The following is a 20,917-nucleotide window of genomic DNA, read 5'->3' on the forward strand; positions in this document are numbered from 1 at the left end:
TATTAGTTTAGGCCGGTGCCCCGAGGACTTTAATTCATTTTAAAGTTATTATTTGATATTAATATTTTAATATTAATATTTTCTTAATTTATGATAGCAAATAGAATAGACAACCGAAGATCCAACATTTATGGTGTCCAGCTCATGAGGCAGAACTCAGACCCAACAAAGTTTATCAATAGATTATGTGGTATCGGACCAGTGCATCAAGTATTCAGCGTTAACCAACCCAGTATTTTAAGTAGTATCAGAGGCATTTCCGATACTACTATCAGAACATCTCTAAAATAAATACAGTTTGAAGAAGAAATAATTAAAAACCTTTAAACTGTTGCATTCTACTAACCCTGTATGGATGTGATACGATTGCTGTCATTGTTGTATGGCATGGCTCAGGTTAAACCCTTTGTAAAACCTGAGCAGATACATGAATGCAAGAGAATGTTTTTTCATTATCTAAATTGACTGTCAGTCAAAAAATAAATAAAAATGAGAATAAATGCCAATCCCTACATTAGTTGTCCTAACACTAGTGTCATCCCTCAAAATTAAAACCTTGCATATTGTACAGATTGTAATATTATTGAGATAATTCTCAATAATCTATAGGTCATAGGTCCAGGTAGGACAGCATCTGGGTCTATTTGTGACCTCGGCCAACATTGCGATATTTACCAGACATCAATTCTTCTTTACCACTCTATAACAGTAGTTGCCAATGGCTCACAGCACAACTTCCTGTGTACACTACTGTTTTAGTGTACATTATATCTCGGTGTGAAACTATGAAGTTTATCGATAGATTACATGGTGCATTGATTCGTGTACTCAGCGATAATCGATCCAGTATTTTAGGCACTATCAGAGGCATTTCCGATATTACTAGCAACTCTGCTCCTCCTTTATGAGGGAAAAGCACAATTTCATACATTTTCACTGCGCCACTGAAGTTCTACCCCTGAGGTAGTGCACCATCCACAGAGGAGGGGCATTATAAGGAGCATATATAAAGTGCAATGTAGTATTCAGTTTGGATTGGGATGCACTGTTAGCTTGATTTTCAGGATTGGGATCTGAAAAATGTTTCATTTCAAAGGCAATAGAAAAAACAGCTAGAACAGCTAGATCATAAAAGCCAGTCATGGATATTGTTTGAATGATGAACAATGACAAACTATAATCTTGCACATTTCCTTTAAGAGGGCATTTATCTCACATTTTAACAAATGAATTAGAATGATTTACAAGAACATAACAACAATCAAAGACTTTGTAATACTTGGATTCCCAGGACTTCACCCAACATATTATGGACCTGCGTCTGCTCTTCTTTTCTTCACCTACTTGGTTATTCTTGCTGGAAATATTTTCATTTTAGTTTTTGTTGGGTTTGAAAGGCGTCTACAAAAGCCAACATATCTGATCTTCTGTCATCTGGCAATGAATGATTTCTTATTCGGGACAGTGACTTTGCCAAAAATCATATCCAGATATTGGTGGGATGACAAGATTGCGTCTTTTGGTGCCTGCTTCACTCAGATGTATTTTGTGCATTCCTTGGGAGCTATTCATTCTCTCTTTCTGCTGATTATGGCTCTGGATCGTTTCATTGCAATTTGTCTACCTTTAAAATATCCTGTTCTAATTACAAACAACTCTATATCTATTGCTTGTGGGATGTCATGGATTGGGACATTTGTTAGGATGATGGCAGTTGTATTACATGCCCTTTCTTTGCCTTATTGTAGTTCTAACATCATTGTGCAATGTTATTGTGACCACATTTCAATTACAAACCTGGCATGTGGTGGAAATGTAAAATATGTTCAGACTGTTGCTGTCGGTCTTGCAATGTTTAGTCTCTTGCTTCCACTTTCATTTATATTTTTTTCCTACATTTCTATCTTTATAGTTGTTTTGAGAATACCAAACGTAGAAAGTCGATACAAAACCTTATCAACTTGTACGCCACAGTTATTCATTTCATGCCTGTATTACCTGCCAAGATGTTTTGTTTATCTTGCTCATGCTACAGGGTTTTCCTTCGGTTTGGACTTCCGCATTTTATTGATATTGCTGTACAGTCTTCTTCCTCCTGCTGTTAATCCAATCATATATTGCCTCAAAACCAAGGATATCAAAGAAGTTTTGATGAAGAGATTGAAAAATGCTAAAGTTGGAATGAAACAAACTTCAAAGTAATGCACCCAGTGTGAGAATCTACATTAAATTCTTATCTCTGTATATTAAAATGAAAAATTTTTGTCCATCCAAGCCACTTCCATTCTAGAGTACCTGAGATTGCAAGCTACATGTACTAAAGACTATATATGCTGTTACGGGGTAACTGTTTTATGAATGAACACATTTTGCTGTTCTACTAAATAATTTAAAATGCTGTTCTGCACTCTCACAAATTTATATGATCCATGTGACATTCAAATTAAACAAAAATGTAATGTACAAAAGACCATAGCCTCTTGCTTTCTGTTGACATTTACTGTGTGATTCTCTCATATTTTGATGTATTTTAATGAGCCTGATTTTCCAAGAAACAAACGTTTGTACTTTTGCCTTATTTCCAACACTATAATCTCATATGTTATAGTATATAATGATTATAAGACAAACCTTTATTTTAGTTTGTAAGCCGGATTCAGGTCTAACAAGTATGGAAACTGTGACAAAGGCAATATATCAACTTCAGGTAGATTATCAACCTATTGTTATTTCAAACATCAAACCATGAACATAAAGTATAATGAACTTCCTTTCTTTTCATAATCTATCAAGGTTTGCTGTAAGAGATAATTTTAGTATCATCTTCAAAAAGTGGTCTTTTCACTCCACTAATCTGAAGTCTCCAAAACAATGTTCAATTTATAAGAAAATTGTCATTTTACATCAAATTGTTCTTTCTGTCTTGTGAAATTTTGAAAAATCCAAGATAATGGCAGTGAAGACTCTTAGAAACAAGAGTGTTTGGATTTAGGCCAAGATTTGTGTGAGGATGAACAGGGTGAATACTGACAATCAGATGCTGACGATATGCATTACAGCAAATTAAGTACAGGTATATTCCAGTTCAAAGAAAAGGGGTGTTTTTGTGTGATGTTTCTTGTTAATTCCTATGTGGACAACTGGATGATTTTGCAAAACCCTGCCCTACATTACATGAAATAATACATTTTGATCATCTAGTGGCAACATTTTGTAATTTTTTCCTACATTATCAATGTATGGTGAAGAAGGACAAGACATTGTTGTAGTTTACTTGTCATCAATATTTTTTGAAATGCCAATAATTGTTAGTGCAAGAGACGACACAAATCCTGGTCTACAGAGTCAACGACAACTAAGGCACTGCACACACGTCTATGACCATGACCTTCAAACCTTTAGTTTCACCACATTTTATGAAAAGTACACAACTCTTCACTAGAGATGTCCCAATTATTGGTCAATTTTCATTAAAATATGTGATCAGTAGATCGGAATTAATGTGTCTACTCACCGATCACCTTAAAACCAATCACCTATGGTTAATACTGTGGGCCAGTATTCACAAAGCATCTATGGCTAAAAGTAGCTCCTAACTTGCAGATTTAGGGGAGAAACTCCTAGAGAAGCTCCTCAGTCTGGGAGAAGTTAGAAGCAGTCGAGAGGACTCCTAACTCACTAAAACCAAATCACAAAGAATCGTAAAAGGCGTGCTGTCATTTCACGTCAGTGTTTTGGAAACCTTACACAATGCTGAATTACTTAAAAGATACCAACTCAATCATGAGGGAATAATGATCATTGTGGAGTTTGTGAGGGATGCAATAACATCTCCTAACAAATGAAACAACCCAATCAGTACGGAAATTAAGTGTCGGGCAACGATGCACTAGTTGGCAAAAGAGAAAAGCCGATATATCCACCAAACAATAAATGCGTTGACATCATAGGACAATTCATACAATTTCTTTTAGATGTTCAACAACTACAGAGAAATAAAGCAGCTTCATGGCAATTGCCATTCTACCCGGACTGGTCGGTGCCAGAGATGGAACACATGTAAAAATTATTGCACCATTGCAAGACGAGGAGGTATTTATAAACAGGAAAACAAAATCACACCATCAACACACAGGTTGTATTTGATGCTACCTATACAGTTGTGGACATTGTTGTACAGTGTCCAGGTACTATACACGAGTCATATGGATCTGAATGGAGAGTGACCTGAGGCAGCTGTTTGAAAGGATCATGTTCCAGCTGGATGTCACCTGGTGGGGGACAGGGGAAATCTTCTCACACCTCAACCCACAGCTGGGACCACAGCTACATTACAACAGGTACAGCTACAATAGACTGTGGCTATTAGGCTGCCAGTTAGGTTTATTTAGGTCGTCTAGGACAGGTTAGTTTTTTTTTAAATTTTCCATTGAGAGATTTGATCGAAGTTTTTATAGTAAAATTAAATTCTCCCGGGTCGACACAAACCTTATCATATGGACGCATTTTGGAGAATGCACTACTTTTGTAAACAGCACCTAATCTGTTATTATTTAATTCGTATTCATTTATTTCTCAGTGTTTTTTTTTTTTTATTATTATTACTGCAGGATGTTGCGCATGCATTTTCACAGGCAAACACTTGTCTTTCATCAACCAATTGCTGTGGTTCATGTAAGGGAGCTTGTCCATGAAAACTGACATCAGCCATAGCACGATAAGCTTAGGAGTTTTCGCTTTTCCTTGCTTAAAGTTGGTCTAAGCAGCTCTGTGAATAGGACTTAGGAGGAAATCGTTTAGTGTGACTTAGGAGTACTCTTAGTGGTAGGATAAAATGCTTTGTGGATACGGGCCCTGGTGTCTGCAGCTGAGAGAAGCACTGTGTGCTGTGTAGTGTAGTCCCGCCTCCCTCCTTGTTCAATGCGCCAGCGGCTGTGTCGACTGTGTGGAACTTTTATGAAGTGTGTGGAACTGATAATGTACATCATCTGCAATGCATGCCAAAAATGATCAGTATTGGACAATCTCACTCACAGATGATCGGTATGGGCGGCAAAAAAACTAAACTTGATTACGGCATCCCTACTCTTCACCAAGTGGCAAATTCTCAAAACCTCAAAGTGGCCATAATCCTAATAATTATCGTTTTATCTTTGTAGGAATGACAAGATGCTAAAATGCTTCTGTCGAGTACTGTACCCATTTGCTGCAATTGAGAATATGGACAGAAAACCCCATCATAATTCTATAGCCTTTTAGAATGTTAAATTATAGGCCTGAAATCAACCCAATTTCTCTGAAATACTCTTATATACTAATAATTTGTTTAGAAAACAAGTTTTAGAGCACAAGTAATGTCAGGATTACATTCACTGGCATGTTTTCCCAATCAATGAAAAGTGCCATCCTTATAATGCACATTAGTCCTAGGGAGGAGGTAAGGGTTGACTGGTGGGCGTGAAAGTCCAAAACTTGGACACCAGACCTAAGTTTGTGCTTTCTTTCCCTAACTTTAACCTGCAGGTTAATGCTTAAATAATGATGAATGATGCATCCTTTCTCAACATTTAACCAAGGTCACTATCTTTCTCTAAACTTAACCAGAGGCTTTGACTTGCATTGTCATAACCATGAAAAACCTCAATCACACTTTAGTTAGTAGGCATAAATATTGCATGGGGAAAAATTAAATACATTGACAGTTTTTCATATACAATAAATATTAATGTTTCATCATTATATTGAAAAAAACAATGCAATCTTGGTAGTATTGCATTTGCAGCAAAATATATTTTTTGGGGAAATGTATATTTTGGCTTGATGCATAGCTTTGACCTAAAAGAAGAAACTGATGAAGAGGGTTGATGTGTCATTCATTTATTTTAATGATATTTTCATTAATTAGTCTAATTTGATATCATGTTTTTTATCATAAGTATTGATTTTATATTACATCTGATTTTATGTTATATCTATACTTTCAAATAGTAAAAAGTGAGAAGTTAGTGTCTGCATTGTATGAATATGTTCCTCAAGTTAAACTCACCAAAAAAACAAAAACAAATGACTCCTCCATACATTTTATGATCCTTTGAGGATATGTCAGGTCAAACTTGATAAAAGGCTGGTATCACCTGGCATCCAGACATTGTCTTAAGTTTTTGGATACTGAGCTCCACTCTGGAAAGTAATAGCCTTATTCAGAGTATGGAAAAGCATTCGAGTCAGTTTTGCAGTGCCTTTCAGATATAGAGCCTAATATTGAATAGTTGGGTTTTGGTTATCTCACTGAAATTATTATTATATTCTCAAGTAATATTCTAAAAGTCTAAGCAGCACTTTTACCTTGCAGGTTTTTATTTCATGTCTTGGTTGTGATAAATTCTTACTGAAAACTGAAATTATGATTGCCAATTTTACAAGGATGAGAAGCTTCTTCATCCTTGGTTTCCCTGGACTTTCACCACAGCATTATGGATCTGTGTCGGCTCTGCTTTTTGTCATCTACCTAACTATTGCAATAGGGAACATTTTCATTTTAGCATTTGTTGTCTATGAGAAGTCACTGCAAAAACCAACATATCTGGTTTTTTGTCACCTAGCACTGAACGACTTAACATTTGGCACTGTGACTCTCCCAAAGATCATATCAAAATACTGGTTTGGTGATGCTATTACCTCATTTTATGGCTGCTTTACACAGATGTTCTTTGTCCACTATTTAGGATCAGTAACTTCTTTTATCTTGTTGGTAATGGCTCTTGATCGATTTATTGCCATCTGTATTCCACTGCGTTATCCTGTCCTAATCACGAACAACAAGATATCTGTGCTCTGTGGGTTTGCTTGGTTCATACCTCTGCCCTTAATGGTAGCTGTTGTACTACATGTCCTTACTTTACCATTCTGTAAATCAAATGTTATTGCTCAGTGTTACTGTGACCACATTTCTATAACAAGTCAGGCATGTGGTGAGGATGTTAAAATAGTCGCTGTCACTTCTCTGTGTGTAGCTATGTTTTGTCTTTTGCTTCCTCTAGCATTCATCCTATTTTCCTACATTTCCATCATAGTGGTTATTTTGAAAATGTCTAATGCTGCCGGCCGAAAAAAGACCTTATCAACTTGTACCCCACAAATATTCATCACTTGTCTTTTTTACCTGCCCAGATGTTTTGTTTATGTTGCTAACACTGTTGGATTTTCTTTCAGTTTAGATGTTCGTATTTTATTGATATTGTTGTACAGTCTTTTTCCTGCTGCTGTTAATCCAATCATATATTGTTTTAAGACTCAAGAAATCAAGCAGATGTTAATGAAGAGGCTAAGGAAAACTAAAATTGGAATAGAGATAAAATTGTCATATTAATGTAAAGCTGACAGGTGAGGCAAAATGCACATGAAAATCCAACAGCAGGATTTGTGTGACCCAGACAGATGTGTGACAGTTAAGAAATATTCCACCTGCACAATTCGGTCCTACACTTAATATGTAGTTTACCTCCGGTCATTTGTTTTACTACATTTTTTACTTTTTTTCTTTTCTTTTCTCCACCTTCTCTGCAAACAGCAACCGCTATAAAATGTCAAATTCAACGCAGTATACTCACTGAGAGGCATTCAGGAAGGCATGACAAACAAAATATGCAATGTAAAAATATAATCTCTACTCATTTTGTTGTTTTGGTACACTACCTTTATGTTGATATGTGAAATTATCAGTTCTTCATGTGTGTACACATTTTAAAATTTGAACATGGTAGTAATTAATATCCAGTTAATTCTAAAACAGAGTCAATTGCTACAATTACGTGTAAACTTGTTTTTAAAACTCACTTGACTTTTTCTATCTTTATCTTCTATAAGGTCATTAAAGTACAATTTTGACTTTCATCCCAGTTTTCTAATGTTTAAAATATATATCTTAACCTGTGGTTCTGCCCTAATAAAAGCATATAAACTACTGTAATTTAGATTATGTGCTCATTAAGATATGGTTATATACTGCTTTATTATAATTATGTTGTTTTATAAGATCGGATTGACAGGTGAGCTCATTGTACACTAGTAATATTGTTGAACTGATCAGATTAACATTGTGCTTCCATATGATTGTTTATTTGTGTGTAGTAATATGAGAAAATGGGGAAATAGACAAAGAAGAAACTTTATTGTGTTTATGTGTTGGAAATCAGTGATATTCCATACTCTCTGTTCTACATTTAGACATTCTACATTAATCAAGTACAAGGCTAATCATTTCCACTTATTATTTTCATGTGACTTGCATTTACCCTTAACCTCCAAATCTCCAAATTCAGATTACACAATATCAGATAAAACTATCAACCACACAGAGCGGATTGCAAATTGCTGTCACAAAGGAAAAGCAATAAAAGCAAAAACAATAAAACAAATACTTTAATTAAGTTGAATATTCTCAATAGACTGTCCCACTATTAGGGCTAAGGATCTGTTATCCTCACAATTCAGTCTACAGGCTTAAGGGCAACATGATGTGTGTAAATATGTCAAAGGTACTGGCCTATTTCCAAGCACCAGTATCTACAGGTATTCAGCACATGTACAATCTTTAACACTTAATCTTCAGACTGAACTATGACTGACTATATTGAATCAACATTGTCACTAGAGATCGACCGATATGGTTTTTTCAGGGCCGATACCGATACCGATTATTAGTAGTCAAGGAGGCCGATAACCGATATTTGGAGCCGATATTTATTTGCAGTAAAAGGGAAAATATTGTCGTGAAAATTTTGAATAATACAAACTCCACTTAACTTTGTTTAAATGCCTTTAAGCATATGTTTATTTAACAGCTTTTCAGATTTGCAACATGTTAAAGTTTTTTTTTTCTTAGACAATAGATATCTTTGTTTTAAAATTCTAACAAAAAGTGCAGGGAGCTCCCAGGCTCAGCAGCATGTCTTATAAAGTTAAATGAAAACTTAAACAAATAAATAGCTCCCTAAAGTTTTCTACAGTAAATAAAGTTTTCCAAAATTTCAATATAACTGAAATGTTAATCTTTCACTTATCTTTGTTTTAAGTTCAAACAAAAACAAAAAGTGCAAGCAGTTCCCAGGGTCAGCAGCATCTCTTATAAAGTTAACTGAAAATTTAAATAAATAAATAAATAGTTCCCTGAAGTTTTATAAAGTAAATAAAACAGAGTTAAATAAAATTTGCACAGAAATGTGAGTCTAAAATCAGTTAGTAGTCCCAATTGAGCAGCACCAGATTGTGGTGCAAAAAGCAGAGTTGTTCAGCGTGCTCTCCAGTGAGACGGCTTCTTTTGCTCTCATAAATTGCAGAGACTTCACTGAAGACGTGCTCACTTGGGACTGATGAGGGTGGTGCACAAAGAAACTTTCTTGCTTGTTTCGCAAGTAGCTTGAAGCACCCTTCATTCTGTCTCCATCACTGGAGTGGGTCCCCTTTACGCCTGTCGATCACTGGCTCCTTGAGATACAGATGTAGCTCATCCTCAACGCAGCTACTGGCCAGCAGGTCACCAGTGTGAGGTGCCAGCAGAGAACTGAACATCTCATCAACACGGCTGCGGAAGGATGTGTGTTCTCTCCGTTGCGTTTTGTGGGTGTTTCCGTCATTCTCGTGTGTCCCATATGCAGCTGCCTGCTCCTCCATACTGGCTCCTTCTGTGGCAGCCTGCTCCTCTCGAGTGGTCTGTTGTGTGGCAGCGTCCTCTTCCTCTTTCAACCATCCTTTGGCCTTGCTCAATGTCATGGGAGAGGAGAATGCATGACTCTTATAACGAGGATCTAAGAGACCTGCACCACAGTTTTTGTGTCTTCTACTTTTGAGAAACGCTTGTCGAGGCTCTCCCTCATGGCTTGCCTGAGCGTTCTGATGCCTTTTGTGGAGGGCCCCTCATCATCTTCAAGAAGCATCTTCAGCACAGTCAGGCATGGAATGATGCAGGATGCTGATGAGTTTCTGTGGCTCACCTGAAGTGTCACTTCCTCTATTGAGAGAAGAGTTTCAATTAAATTGGACTTAAGGACCCACTGGTGAGCAGTGGGGCCTACAAATCCTCCATGTTCACCACAGTAGATGGTAAGTGCACGCTTTTGTTCCAGCATTCTTTGCAGCATGTGGAGCGTTGAGTTCCACCTCGTTGGAACAGCCTGGATTATGTTGTGCTCTGGCAGGCCAAGTTCCCTCTGAATGTCTCACAAGCGCTGTTTGGCCAGAATGGAGTGGTGGAAATGTGTGGCACACTTCTTAAGTATTGCAATGACATCTGTGACGGCTCTTTGACTTGCCAGACCGTCATTCACCACAAGTTGCAAGGTGTGCGCTGTGCAGCTGAGGTCTGGGAGTTCAGCGAGCCTCATTCCCTTCACAATATTTGCTCCGCTGTCTCGAAGCACTAGTGCTACACAGTCTTTAATTATCTTCCAGTCCTCAAGCATATTGAGGAATGTCTCTTTCAGGTATTCCCCAGTGTGGGACCCATGCATCGCTCTTGTATTTAAGATGACCTGCTTTCTTGTCCATTCAGCGTCGATGAAATGGCATGTCAGGCTCATGAGAGACTCTGTCGCACCAGACCAGCAGTCTGTGGTGAAGGAGAGAGAGTAGCCAGCATTCTCTGGTTGAATCAGGGCTTTGATCTTTTCCACAATCTTGTGGTGAACTTCTTGCAGCTTCTCAGTTCGGTAATACTTTTCACTTTTCAGTGCATATCGTGGCTCTGCTGCAGCCATGAGGCGCTTAAAGCCAACATCTGACACCACTGTGAATGGCTGGTTGTCAGTGACTATCATCTCTATTACTAGTTCGTCCATTAGTTTCGACCTGTCATCTGAATTTGTCCACTTTCTTTGTTTCTGAAACATGTCCTCTATTGTTGGCTGAAGTTGCCTCATCCTGATGAGATTCAGATTCCCGTTTCTTCTGTGCTGTTTCATACAACTCAGGGTGATGAATCCTAAGATGGGACCACAGATTTGAAGTATTTTTGTTTTTCCCCGTTGTTGCTCCCATGTTGACACCTTCATTGCATGTATTACAGACTGCCTTCCCTGGTGTTGGTTGAGTGTAACACTTCCATACTGCACTTTTAAACTTAAGTCTATCCATCTGCAATAAGGGTTTGAAAAAAGAGAGAGAGTTAAAAGTGGGGCCACATGCTGACATATGCTCAATTCATCATGTTTAATTTATAACAGCATTTGGGAAGCCTGTAGTTGATTTCTATTATGTAAATGTTATATTTTAACAACATGTGATACCAGGGACCCTGCCATTCAAAACTAAGCTGCTACATTACTAACGATTAATGTAACTATAGCTGAAAAAATAGTACAATAGCAATAGGAGAGACTATTCATCCCTGAACACCATGCAGTTCATGTAGGCTTTATGATGCAGTTACATTATGTCTTAAGTCTTGAACAGCAATATCATTCTCCTCTCTACAAGAAACTATCAAAGACAGCTTCAGGACACACTTCATCTAACAATGTCATTTTCTGCTGCTTGGGATCTCTCAATCAACACAGAAAAAGGTAAAGTACTTGGTAGTTAAACAGCCATTATTGCCCTACAGTTTTCTCTCAGACAGACGGTACTTGCTGTCAGTTTCTGCAGCTTCTCATGTGGCTTACACAAACACACACACACACACACACACACACACACACACACTATTCACTAGCCATCCCCTCAACGTGCTTCCCTGCAATAAAACTGATTTTTTTCTCTCTCTCTCTCTGTCTCTCTCTCTCACACACACACACTTCTTACTTTTATAACTATTTCAGTATCAATATTATCAGTAACCTTGTTTCAAGTGATTAAACCGTTAAAAACACTAAATAGCCTACAGCATCTTCACTTTAATAATCAGTGTTTATCGTAGGAACAGACAGCTGCCGCTAACGTATTGGGCCTCACAGTAACGTTAGTAGTCGTGAGTTGTAGAGTTTCTCATGTGACTTCCACACAAACACACACTATTCTCTACCATAACAGACATTCTCCCCATTGCTACAGTCTGCTGAGCATCTAGAGCCAGAATAGGAGAAAGCGGACCAGTGGGCTAATGTTACGCTAAAAGCTAACCAGCCTTCACCTCGACGGGCTTCCCTGCAATAAAACTGGACTGAATTGAGTTCATTAGGTTTTTACTCTCTCACTCACACACACAGACTTCTACTATCGCAGACTATTTCCATATCGATATTATCAGCAACCTTGTTTCAAGTGATTAACAGGCACGTCTGGAGGGACTGCGAGCGAGCAGAGCTGCCGCTTATGTTTATATAACATTAATGGGCTCACAGTAATGTTACTAGTAGTTGTGAGTTGTAGAGGACTGGGATGTTTATTACAATTTCGGCAAACTCTGCTGCCTTAACTTACCTTCAAAACAAGTATCTGCTCTCCGGACCTTCTCCACCGTGTGTGTAAGGACTGTGCATATGTAACAGAGTTAAGAAGTAGGTGATTCCACTTGCCATAAAAACTCATCTCACAACACGCAAACTTGTTGGTCCCATGGTCATTATATGCAGCACCCCTGTGGTTTAGGGTCATGCAACCCTGGGGGCAGCAACAGTCGGACCTCGTTGTCCCCCTGGTAGGTGCATGAGCTATGAGCTCCGTATTGTGTCATATTAATTACTGTAATTTCCAATACTAAGGGGTGGTTTAAGTTGTATTATTTTAAACATATAGCTCCCGAATGGTCGAGCACATCCTTTTTCATAAAAGTTGACGGTGTTTTTCTTTTAATTGGGTTTACAAAATGGCTAGTGCTACACGTTGCTCGCTAACCTGCACTTTCTTTTCATTTTACATTTTTCAGATGTGTATGTGTGTGTGTGAGAGGAAAACCAGGTTCTGACTGTATTAATCCCTCTGCCAGGTATGCTTTGTGTGGTTTTGTTATGTACATTTTGAAACTAATTCAACAGTCGGACCTCGCTGTCCCCCTGATGTGTATGTGTCTGTGTGAGAGGAAAACCGGGTTCTGACTGTATTAATCCCTCTGCCAGGCTCGCCAAGGTTCGAAATAAACGGCAAGTGCCGACTGTGATGGTCATCTTCGTCTCTTAAATTACACAACGCAAAGAGAGAGAGTACAAAGCCGCTACACATGCACAGCTTTCACTGCTGATTGGCTGTTACCGTGGCTTTGCTTGTAACCAATCAGATGGTGCTTTGGGTGGGACAATGCTGGAGACAGAGTAGTGACAGCAGACAGAGAGGCGCGGCTGCATCAGAGCCCAGTTTTAAATTGATCTCTTATCGGCTGTCGAATTTTAAAAAAAAAGGCTGATGCCGATATGCATCAAAATGCTGAATATCCTCGCCGATAATCGGCCCGGCCCGCCTGATGTGATTAAGACTGTTTGTATCTGTTACGGTTGCCATAACAGACAATTTATGATTGAGTTTGGTCATTTCCTGTTACATTTTGTAGTTAGTTTCCTTGTGTGTCACTTGATTTTTTTACTCCCTGTCTTTGTCCTGTTTCCCTCCTTGTTGATTGTCTGCCCTGCCCTAATGTGTTTCACCTGTGTTCAATCACCCCTGCCTCCCTTGTGTCCATTTAGTCTCTATGGTCCCCTTTGTTTCTGTCAGTTTGTCTGTTATTGTTCCTTGTGTTACCTGTTTAAATCCCAGAGTTACTTCATGCTTCAGCTTGCTGTTCATGTTCCTTGTGTTGCCTCATGCTTGTGGTTCCTGTTCCTTGTGTGTTTTTGTAAGTAAAACCATTTCTTTCCACCTACTCCCTTGTGTTTGGTCTGCATTTAGGTCCAGCTTAAACTGTGACAGTAGTTTTTCTACTGAACTGAACTGTTAGAACCAGCACATGACTGTACGTACTACTGAACTAAAGACAAGCAAAAGCAGTTACCAAATGTAACAGCATTATGAATGGTAGTGTTTGCCTACTGACGAACATAATCAAGTTTATTCGAATGATGCATTCAATTTAGTAGGTAAATACCTAGTATATGAGGCTAGGTCGTATATTGGTACAGCTTCTTTAATGAAATAAATAAAGGCCCGAGTCACTATTTGAGGAAATATGGTGATGTGAATCTGCTGTAAATGGCCCCTGATGACATAACAAATTGTTCGTGCCAAATCATTTTGAAAGAGCAACAGCCAATGGGAAAATACGCTGCCAACCAATGGTGTAACTTCATCATTCACTCCTATCAGTCAGTCAGTCAGTAAGTAATTGATATACGCGAATATAGCACTGGCCTTTGGCCGGTCCAGCAAAAAACAACAAACTACACAGTCACTGATTTAAAAAATAAATAAATAAATCAGCAAAGTGATTAGTAATTTCCACTTCTAGTCTCCGGAAAAGCATTTTTTCACATTTGCTTGCAGATGAGCACATCCATTGAATAATTTTTCGGTTTGTACAGTGAGTCTGGTTTTCTTCTATGGGCATAAATTAATGCAATGTATAAATGTAGAAACCAGAACATGACAAAGCCAGTAGTAGCACAATTGCAGTTCCAATGCAATTTTCAGTATGTGGTCAATTATTTGATGCTTGTACTTGTTTGATAATTTCCTGAAACCAAATGACCCAGACATGCGCGGTCTGGCATCAGTCACAAGACATTAAATAACTTCATTGTAAGGACACGCAGAGTTATGGACCCAAAATTGACGATTTGTTACTCTTGCAACCATCAAACTATCAAACTGATAGTAAAACAGACACAAAGGACCATTCTCTCACAAACAGACCATGCTTTTAGCATGTCAGAGATCCACAACCAGGTCAAAGTGTCATCAAATCTCATTCGTAGACCTAGTATCATTAGCTGTATAGCCATACTGTAAATAGCCATAACATATTCCCTCCCACCATTGCCAACTCATCACACAGTTCATTTCGTTATTATATTCATCTTGATGATTATTATACATTGCATTTACTCTGTAGATAGTCTAGTTAATAAACCTCTTTATTTACACTCAGTCGTTGTCCTGTTGTGTTCTTCTGAAGTAGAGACTGGATATCCATTGTCACCGAAGTCATGGCTTCTGATATGAGATTGATCACATTAATCAATTAATTAATTCATTGTTGTCCTCCCTGAGGACTGGTGTCCCCTTTCTAATTCTAAATTGTGGTATTCACACTACAGTGGTGCACGTGGCACTCACCCACAAAAGGCATTTCTCATATCAAAGGACATTTTTTGCTTCCTCCACTGACACAAAATCTTGTTTTGATACTACCAGTAGGGGTATACATTTGAAAACCTCTGACTTTGGCATATCTGACATGGGGGCTTTGTGCATTTTTTTTGAAGCATTTAAACAAATGCAATAATTTAACAGAGAAAACTAGAATTACCGCCTCGTGGTTAAATGCCTCCGCCAACCAAGGAAATATGGCCACAATCTCCCCTTCCCGAGTTGCAGCATTGAATAATTAGTGTTTTTGCATATTAACCAGTTCAATGTTTGTGCCAAATTTGAAGAAATTCCCTCACGGTGTTAGAGATATCATGTTCACGAGAATGAGACGTATGGACAACCAGAAAACATAATGCCTCTGGCCCTGGCTGTCACCAGCGCAGAGGCAAAAAAAAACCCCACAGTCATTGCAGTCATTTTAATATGCTATGTTCAGGGTCAAACATAACACCTATGGATTTTAGGCATAACATTTGAAGTTTAGTCAGCTAACAACTAAACGTGACTGATATATGTTCATGGCTAATATTGAGAATCTCAGCAATATCTGAGTTCAGTGGGAGCAGAGTCAGTGCCCCCAGCTTTCTGAAATAACTGATTTACTGGGAGGTGAGAGGTAAACCTAAAGGAAGGATTACACACATTTGTTAAGGTTTTGCCACAACAGTGCCACAGTATTGCTTCTTTATGGAATTGTCTTTTGAAGATTCTATAACCACACCGAATGTAGCTCAAGGGGTTAAGTAAGCCTTTTTAAATCTATTTTGTTCCTTTTTATGTTGATATAAATTGTTTTAATCTTTATACATGTCAGTGAATTGTAAGGAAGACGATACGGTGACGCTATTTGGGCACTGCAGAAATTCATTTGAGAGTAAAATCCTTTGAGAATATGCATGGTCAAATATTGAGAAGAGCAGATATTAGCCGTCACCCAGGCACGGTACTCATCTTTTAGTTACTAGCCGGCAATCTGAAAGGTAAGACTCTTACTTAGATTCTAAATGGAAAATACAAAAACCATATTGTATAACTATATTATATGTATTTGTTTCCTTTTATATGTTGTATCTTTGTAAGATAATCCACAGGTTGAAATAATAACATCTTCAAGCTTTTGTAAAAAACCTGTGAGGAAAGTAGTACAATTGACAATGACAAATGATTGTTACCAAGGCAGTTTTGGTTCTAATAAATTCTAGTCAGGTAGAAAGAGATGAGTGAAGAATGTAATATACAATTACCTTTTTGGCTGCAATTATTGTCTCAACTGTTTTAATGAGTACTAATTATTATTTCTCAAGTAATCGCTTAATAATTTACTCTAATAAATGTCAAACATAATGGAAAATGCCAGACACAAATTACCAGAGGCCAAAGCAATGTGTCAAAAGTTCTAAGTATGTCTGAAAAACTGAAGTGTATACAAAATTATAATCCTGTGAAACGGAAAAGGGAGCAAATCTTCACATCAGAGAAGCTTGAATTTGCAAATATTTTGTGTTTTGTGAGACTAATAATTTCCATGGATGTTCTTACTGTTTGGTCATGTTAAATATTACATTTGCTATGTGACATGTAATGAATTTCGACTTATACCTTACATTGATTTCTTTGTCTTGGTGCTGATTGTGAATTAGGTGATAATGATCCACACCAATGTGACAAGGATGAGAAGCTTCTTCATCCTCGGTTTCCCTGGACTTTCACCACAGTATTATGGGCCTGTGTCGGCTTTGCTTTTTGTCATCTACCTAGCTATTGCAATAGGGAACATTTTCATTTTATCATTTGTTTTCTGTGAGAAATCACTGCAAAAACCAACATATCTGGTCTTTTGTCACTTGGCAGTGAACGACTTAACATTTGGCACTGTGACTCTCCCAAAGATCATATCAAAATACTGGTTTGGTGATACCACTATTTCATTTTATGGCTGTTTTACACAGATGTTCTTTGTCCACTATTTAGGATCAGTAACTTCTTTTATCTTGTTGGTAATGGCTCTTGATCGATTTATTGCCATCTGTATTCCACTGCGTTATCCTGTCCTAATCACGAACAACATCATATCTGTGCTCTGTGGGTTTGCTTGGTTCATACCTGTGTCTTTGATGGTGACTATTGTACTGCATGCCCTCACTTTACCTTTCTGTAAATCAAATGTCATTTCTCAATGCTACTGTGACCACATTTCTATAACAAGTCAGGCATGCGGTGAGGATGTTAAAATTGTACAGGTCACTACTCTCTGTATGGCCATGTTTTGTCTTTTGCTTCCTCTTGCATTCATCTTATTTTCCTACTTTTCCATCATAGTGGTTATTTTGAAAATGTCTAATGCTGCCGGCCGAAAAAAGACCTTATCAACTTGTACCCCACAAATTTTTATCACTTGTCTTTTTTACCTGCCCAGATGTTTTGTTTATGTTGCTAACACTGTTGGATTTTCTTTCAGTTTAGATGTTCGCATTTTATTGATATTGTTGTACAGTCTTTTTCCTGCTGCTGTTAATCCAATCATATATTGTTTTAAGACTCAGGATATCAAGCAGACTTTGATGAAGAAGGTGAAAACAAAAAAGATTGGAATAGAGATTAAATTTTCAGTCTAATAACATACCTCAGCCAACTACTCAGAAAGCTTGGTTTGATTTGCAAGAAATGTGATTGTACAACAGAAACAGATTTTTAAAGTTTGCACAAGATGCACATTCTGTTTTTGTATGTACTCCAGCTACACAGTGTGGCAATTAGTTGTGACAATTTACTTAATTGCAAATTTGTTTTTTAAAAATATATCCCAGACTAAATTAAATAATAGCTCCCCTCAATCTTGTGGTTTTAGTTGTTATTTTTCTCTAAATAAAGTGATTAAATTTCAGGGCTTATCTGTGATGAAGTGGTGAGCTGTGGAGTTGATCCAGTTGCTGGTCAGATGCTCCTCTGCTTCAGTCCACTTTTCTTTTCTTTTCTTCAGTTATGAAATGAAACACCCACACAACACAGAGCAACATTAACTATCTCTCAAAAATACAAATAAAATCTGAGTAGTTAAAAAGTATTGCATTACATTTGGATAAATTAGCTGCTGCACCTGTAAAACCCTCCATTTCATTGCTCCAATTGTTTTTCTTGCCAGAATAAAACACTGTGAAAAGCGCTATATAAATGAAAAGGGTTAAGTACTCTTTCCAGGGGATTGTCTCAGTACATTCTGAATCATCCAAACGCTACATTAAACTAGCATGACATTGCTAATATTTAGCTAGCGTTAGCGTTGACAATATTAACCACAGAAAATAAAAAACAGACATGAAATCATCAGTAGAAGCTCTACCTGCTACTCCTTGTAGCATGTTCTAGATGACTTTTGTTAGGAACATTAAACTTTCAACCTGTGACTCCACAACTGTCTTACCTTCATCTGTCTTAGATGCAGACGCCGCACCGGCTGCGGGGTCGTACGTAAACGTCGCCGCCATATTGGATCGGATAAGACAGAATGCAATCAAATACAAGTGAGGGGCTGCTGTTTGTCTGGATAAACTTTTTCAGCCGATTTACCAGATGCAGACTGCAGATGCTTTCATTGATGAAAAGACTGTTAAAAGCCGTAACTGGGGTGGCGATACATCTCTCCCAGGAAATGTTTTCTTTTGTAAATTACTTGTATATAAGTAGACATGTTTACATTAAAGTAACAATGAAACTTGAACTAATCTGAAAGGAGTCAAATTAATATGTCAGAGAGACACCAATTAAGGAAATAACAAAAAAGGTCAAATTCTGTAAAGGTTTTTAAAGGAAATTTTGTGAATCAATTGTAAAATTATTGATTTGCCATTTAAATGAGGAATAAGATCATCAGAGGTTTTGTGTAGACTGCTGATAATGCCTTAATGTAATCAATTTTATTTTGTGTTGCAACTGATAAAATAATGTAGTGACATTCTGTATGCTCCATAGTATACTGTAGTGTATATTTGCCATGGCTGTAAGGCACTGACAGGATACTAAATACTATTTTATTGAAGGCGTCATCTGTCATGTTGAAGTAGTGGAGTGCTTTTGGGAAATGCAATCCATTTGGGACGTACTTGTTTACATAAAATGTAGTATCAGACAAGATCCTGAGCATTATGTGTCCTGAGATGTTGCAGGACACTTATGGAACCACTGTAAGTATATTGTCAACACTTCTGTCTTATCCTCTATTTTTCTCAACTCAGCCTAATAACTACTGTTTCTATCGTGAATTCAAGTGAATATGTTCTACACAAATGTAACAAGGATAAAAGATTTCTTCATCGTTGGATTTCCTGGACTTTTACCAGAGCATTATGGTCCTGTGTCGGCCCTGCTTTTTGTACTCTTCTTGGCCATAGCTGTGGGAAATATTTTCATTTTAGCGTTTGTTAAATATGAACAGTCTCTTCACAAACCCACCTATCTGATCTTTTGCCACCTTTCATTATGTGACTTTGTGTTTGGGTGTGTTACTCTTCCAAAGATTATACTAAAATATTGGCTTGATGAAAGCATTATTTCATTTTATGGTTGCTTTGCACAAATGTATTTTGTTCATTTTTTAGGGGCAACTCATTCTTTCATCCTGATGGTGATGGCCCTTGACCGTTTTATTGCAGTTTGTGTTCCACTGCGTTACACAGCTCTGTTCACAAACACCACAGTGTCTGTGCTTTGTGGAATATCATGGTTTATGCCAATAACATGGATGGTGGGTATAGTTTTAGATGCTCTTGCATTGCCTTTTTGTAATTCAAATATAATTTTACATTGCTATTGTGACCATTTATCAATAACTGGACTTGGATGTGAGAATGTACGAAGAGTTCAGCTAGTTGGACTTGGTCTTGCCATGTTCAGTTTGTTGGTGCCTCTGGGTTTTATTATATTCTCTTATTTTGTCGTCATTGTTGCTGTAATTCGTATGTCCAGCTCTGAAGGCCGCCTCAGGACTATGTCTACCTGCATGCCACAGCTCCTTATCACGTTTCTGTATTATATGCCGCGGTGCTTTGTGTACCTGGCAAATAATGTAGGTTTCACTTTCAGTGCTCCAGTTCGCATTGTTGTTGTGATGCTGTACAGTCTTTTACCTGCTGCTGTCAACCCGATAATATATTGTTTCAAAACCAAGGACATCAAAGAATGCTTGAAGAAGAAATTCTTCACTAGGAAAATTAAGATTAGCACAAAAAATTGATCAAATACAATCCAGCAGTGTACAGTTAAATAACATAGATTGACATTGGGCAATTAAGGAAGTGATCTGTTGTTTTATTTTACTGTTCTAAGTGTACCACTTCCCCTGAGTTTTAGAATAAATTTTAAGACATTGCTTCTAACTTTTAAAGCTGCACATCAAGCTCCTAATTACAATTTATAAAACCCTAGCATGCTGAGACCCACAAGCAGGGCTTTCCTCATTGTTCCGAGGGATGACTAAGCATTTAGTTTTGGGTCTCTCGCTCTGGATTAAAAAACACTTCAGCACTTCATTTTGACAGCCTGTTGTAACAAATTTGTACTCTGCTCTTAATGTTATATTTCATTATTTTATTCTGTTTTCTTCTATTGTATTTTCTTGTCATGTTATATCATATTTTTTTAGCACAACTTTATTGTTTCTTATTGAGTTACTCTAATGTCTTATTGTAAA

General features: G+C 37.6%; 4 protein-coding genes and 1 pseudogene across 4 annotated transcripts; 4 read left to right on the plus strand and 1 right to left on the minus strand.

Moving 5' to 3' along the window:
* The first annotated feature begins 1,236 nt into the window (after positions 1–1,236).
* LOC130167796 (olfactory receptor 52E8-like) lies at positions 1,237–2,202 on the plus strand. The gene has a single exon (XM_056374290.1). The coding sequence runs from the start codon at positions 1,237–1,239 to the stop codon at positions 2,200–2,202; it is 966 nt and encodes a 321-aa protein (XP_056230265.1).
* Positions 2,203–4,292: 2,090 nt separating this feature from the next.
* On the plus strand, positions 4,293–7,384 carry LOC130167797 (olfactory receptor 52E8-like). Its single transcript, XM_056374291.1, has 2 exons — positions 4,293–4,674; positions 6,353–7,384. Exons 1-2 carry the CDS (start codon positions 4,612–4,614, stop codon positions 7,367–7,369), a joined length of 1,080 nt encoding a protein of 359 aa, XP_056230266.1. The 5' UTR covers positions 4,293–4,611; the 3' UTR covers positions 7,370–7,384.
* A 939-nt stretch (positions 7,385–8,323) lies between these two features.
* Positions 8,324–12,226, minus strand: LOC130167993 (zinc finger BED domain-containing protein 4-like; annotated as a pseudogene).
* A 4,651-nt stretch (positions 12,227–16,877) lies between these two features.
* On the plus strand, positions 16,878–17,846 carry LOC130167798 (olfactory receptor 52K1-like). Its single transcript, XM_056374292.1, has one exon. The coding sequence runs from the start codon at positions 16,878–16,880 to the stop codon at positions 17,844–17,846; it is 969 nt and encodes a 322-aa protein (XP_056230267.1).
* A 1,655-nt stretch (positions 17,847–19,501) lies between these two features.
* Positions 19,502–20,774, plus strand: LOC130167995 (olfactory receptor 52E8-like). The gene has a single exon (XM_056374553.1). It carries the CDS (start codon positions 19,502–19,504, stop codon positions 20,459–20,461), a length of 960 nt encoding a protein of 319 aa, XP_056230528.1. The 3' UTR covers positions 20,462–20,774.
* Positions 20,775–20,917: the final 143 nt, after the last annotated feature.

Source organism: Seriola aureovittata, chromosome 4, assembly GCF_021018895.1.
Source record: "Seriola aureovittata isolate HTS-2021-v1 ecotype China chromosome 4, ASM2101889v1, whole genome shotgun sequence".
In the NCBI taxonomy this organism is placed as follows: Eukaryota; Metazoa; Chordata; class Actinopteri; order Carangiformes; family Carangidae; genus Seriola; species Seriola aureovittata.

Excerpts from the sequence above, each read along its gene's own strand:
- LOC130167995 (XM_056374553.1), top strand. The coding sequence starts at position 19,502 with ATGTTCTACACAAATGTAACAAGGATAAAAGATTTCTTCATCGTTGGA.
- LOC130167797 (XM_056374291.1), top strand. The coding sequence starts at position 4,612 with ATGTTGCGCATGCATTTTCACAGGCAAACACTTGTCTTTCATCAACCA. Across the intron at positions 4,675-6,352 it reads AACCAATTGCTGTGGTTCAT|GTTTTTATTTCATGTCTTGG; the intron begins GTAAGGGAGCTT and ends TTTACCTTGCAG.
- LOC130167796 (XM_056374290.1), top strand. The coding sequence starts at position 1,237 with ATGATTTACAAGAACATAACAACAATCAAAGACTTTGTAATACTTGGA.
- LOC130167798 (XM_056374292.1), top strand. The coding sequence starts at position 16,878 with ATGATCCACACCAATGTGACAAGGATGAGAAGCTTCTTCATCCTCGGT.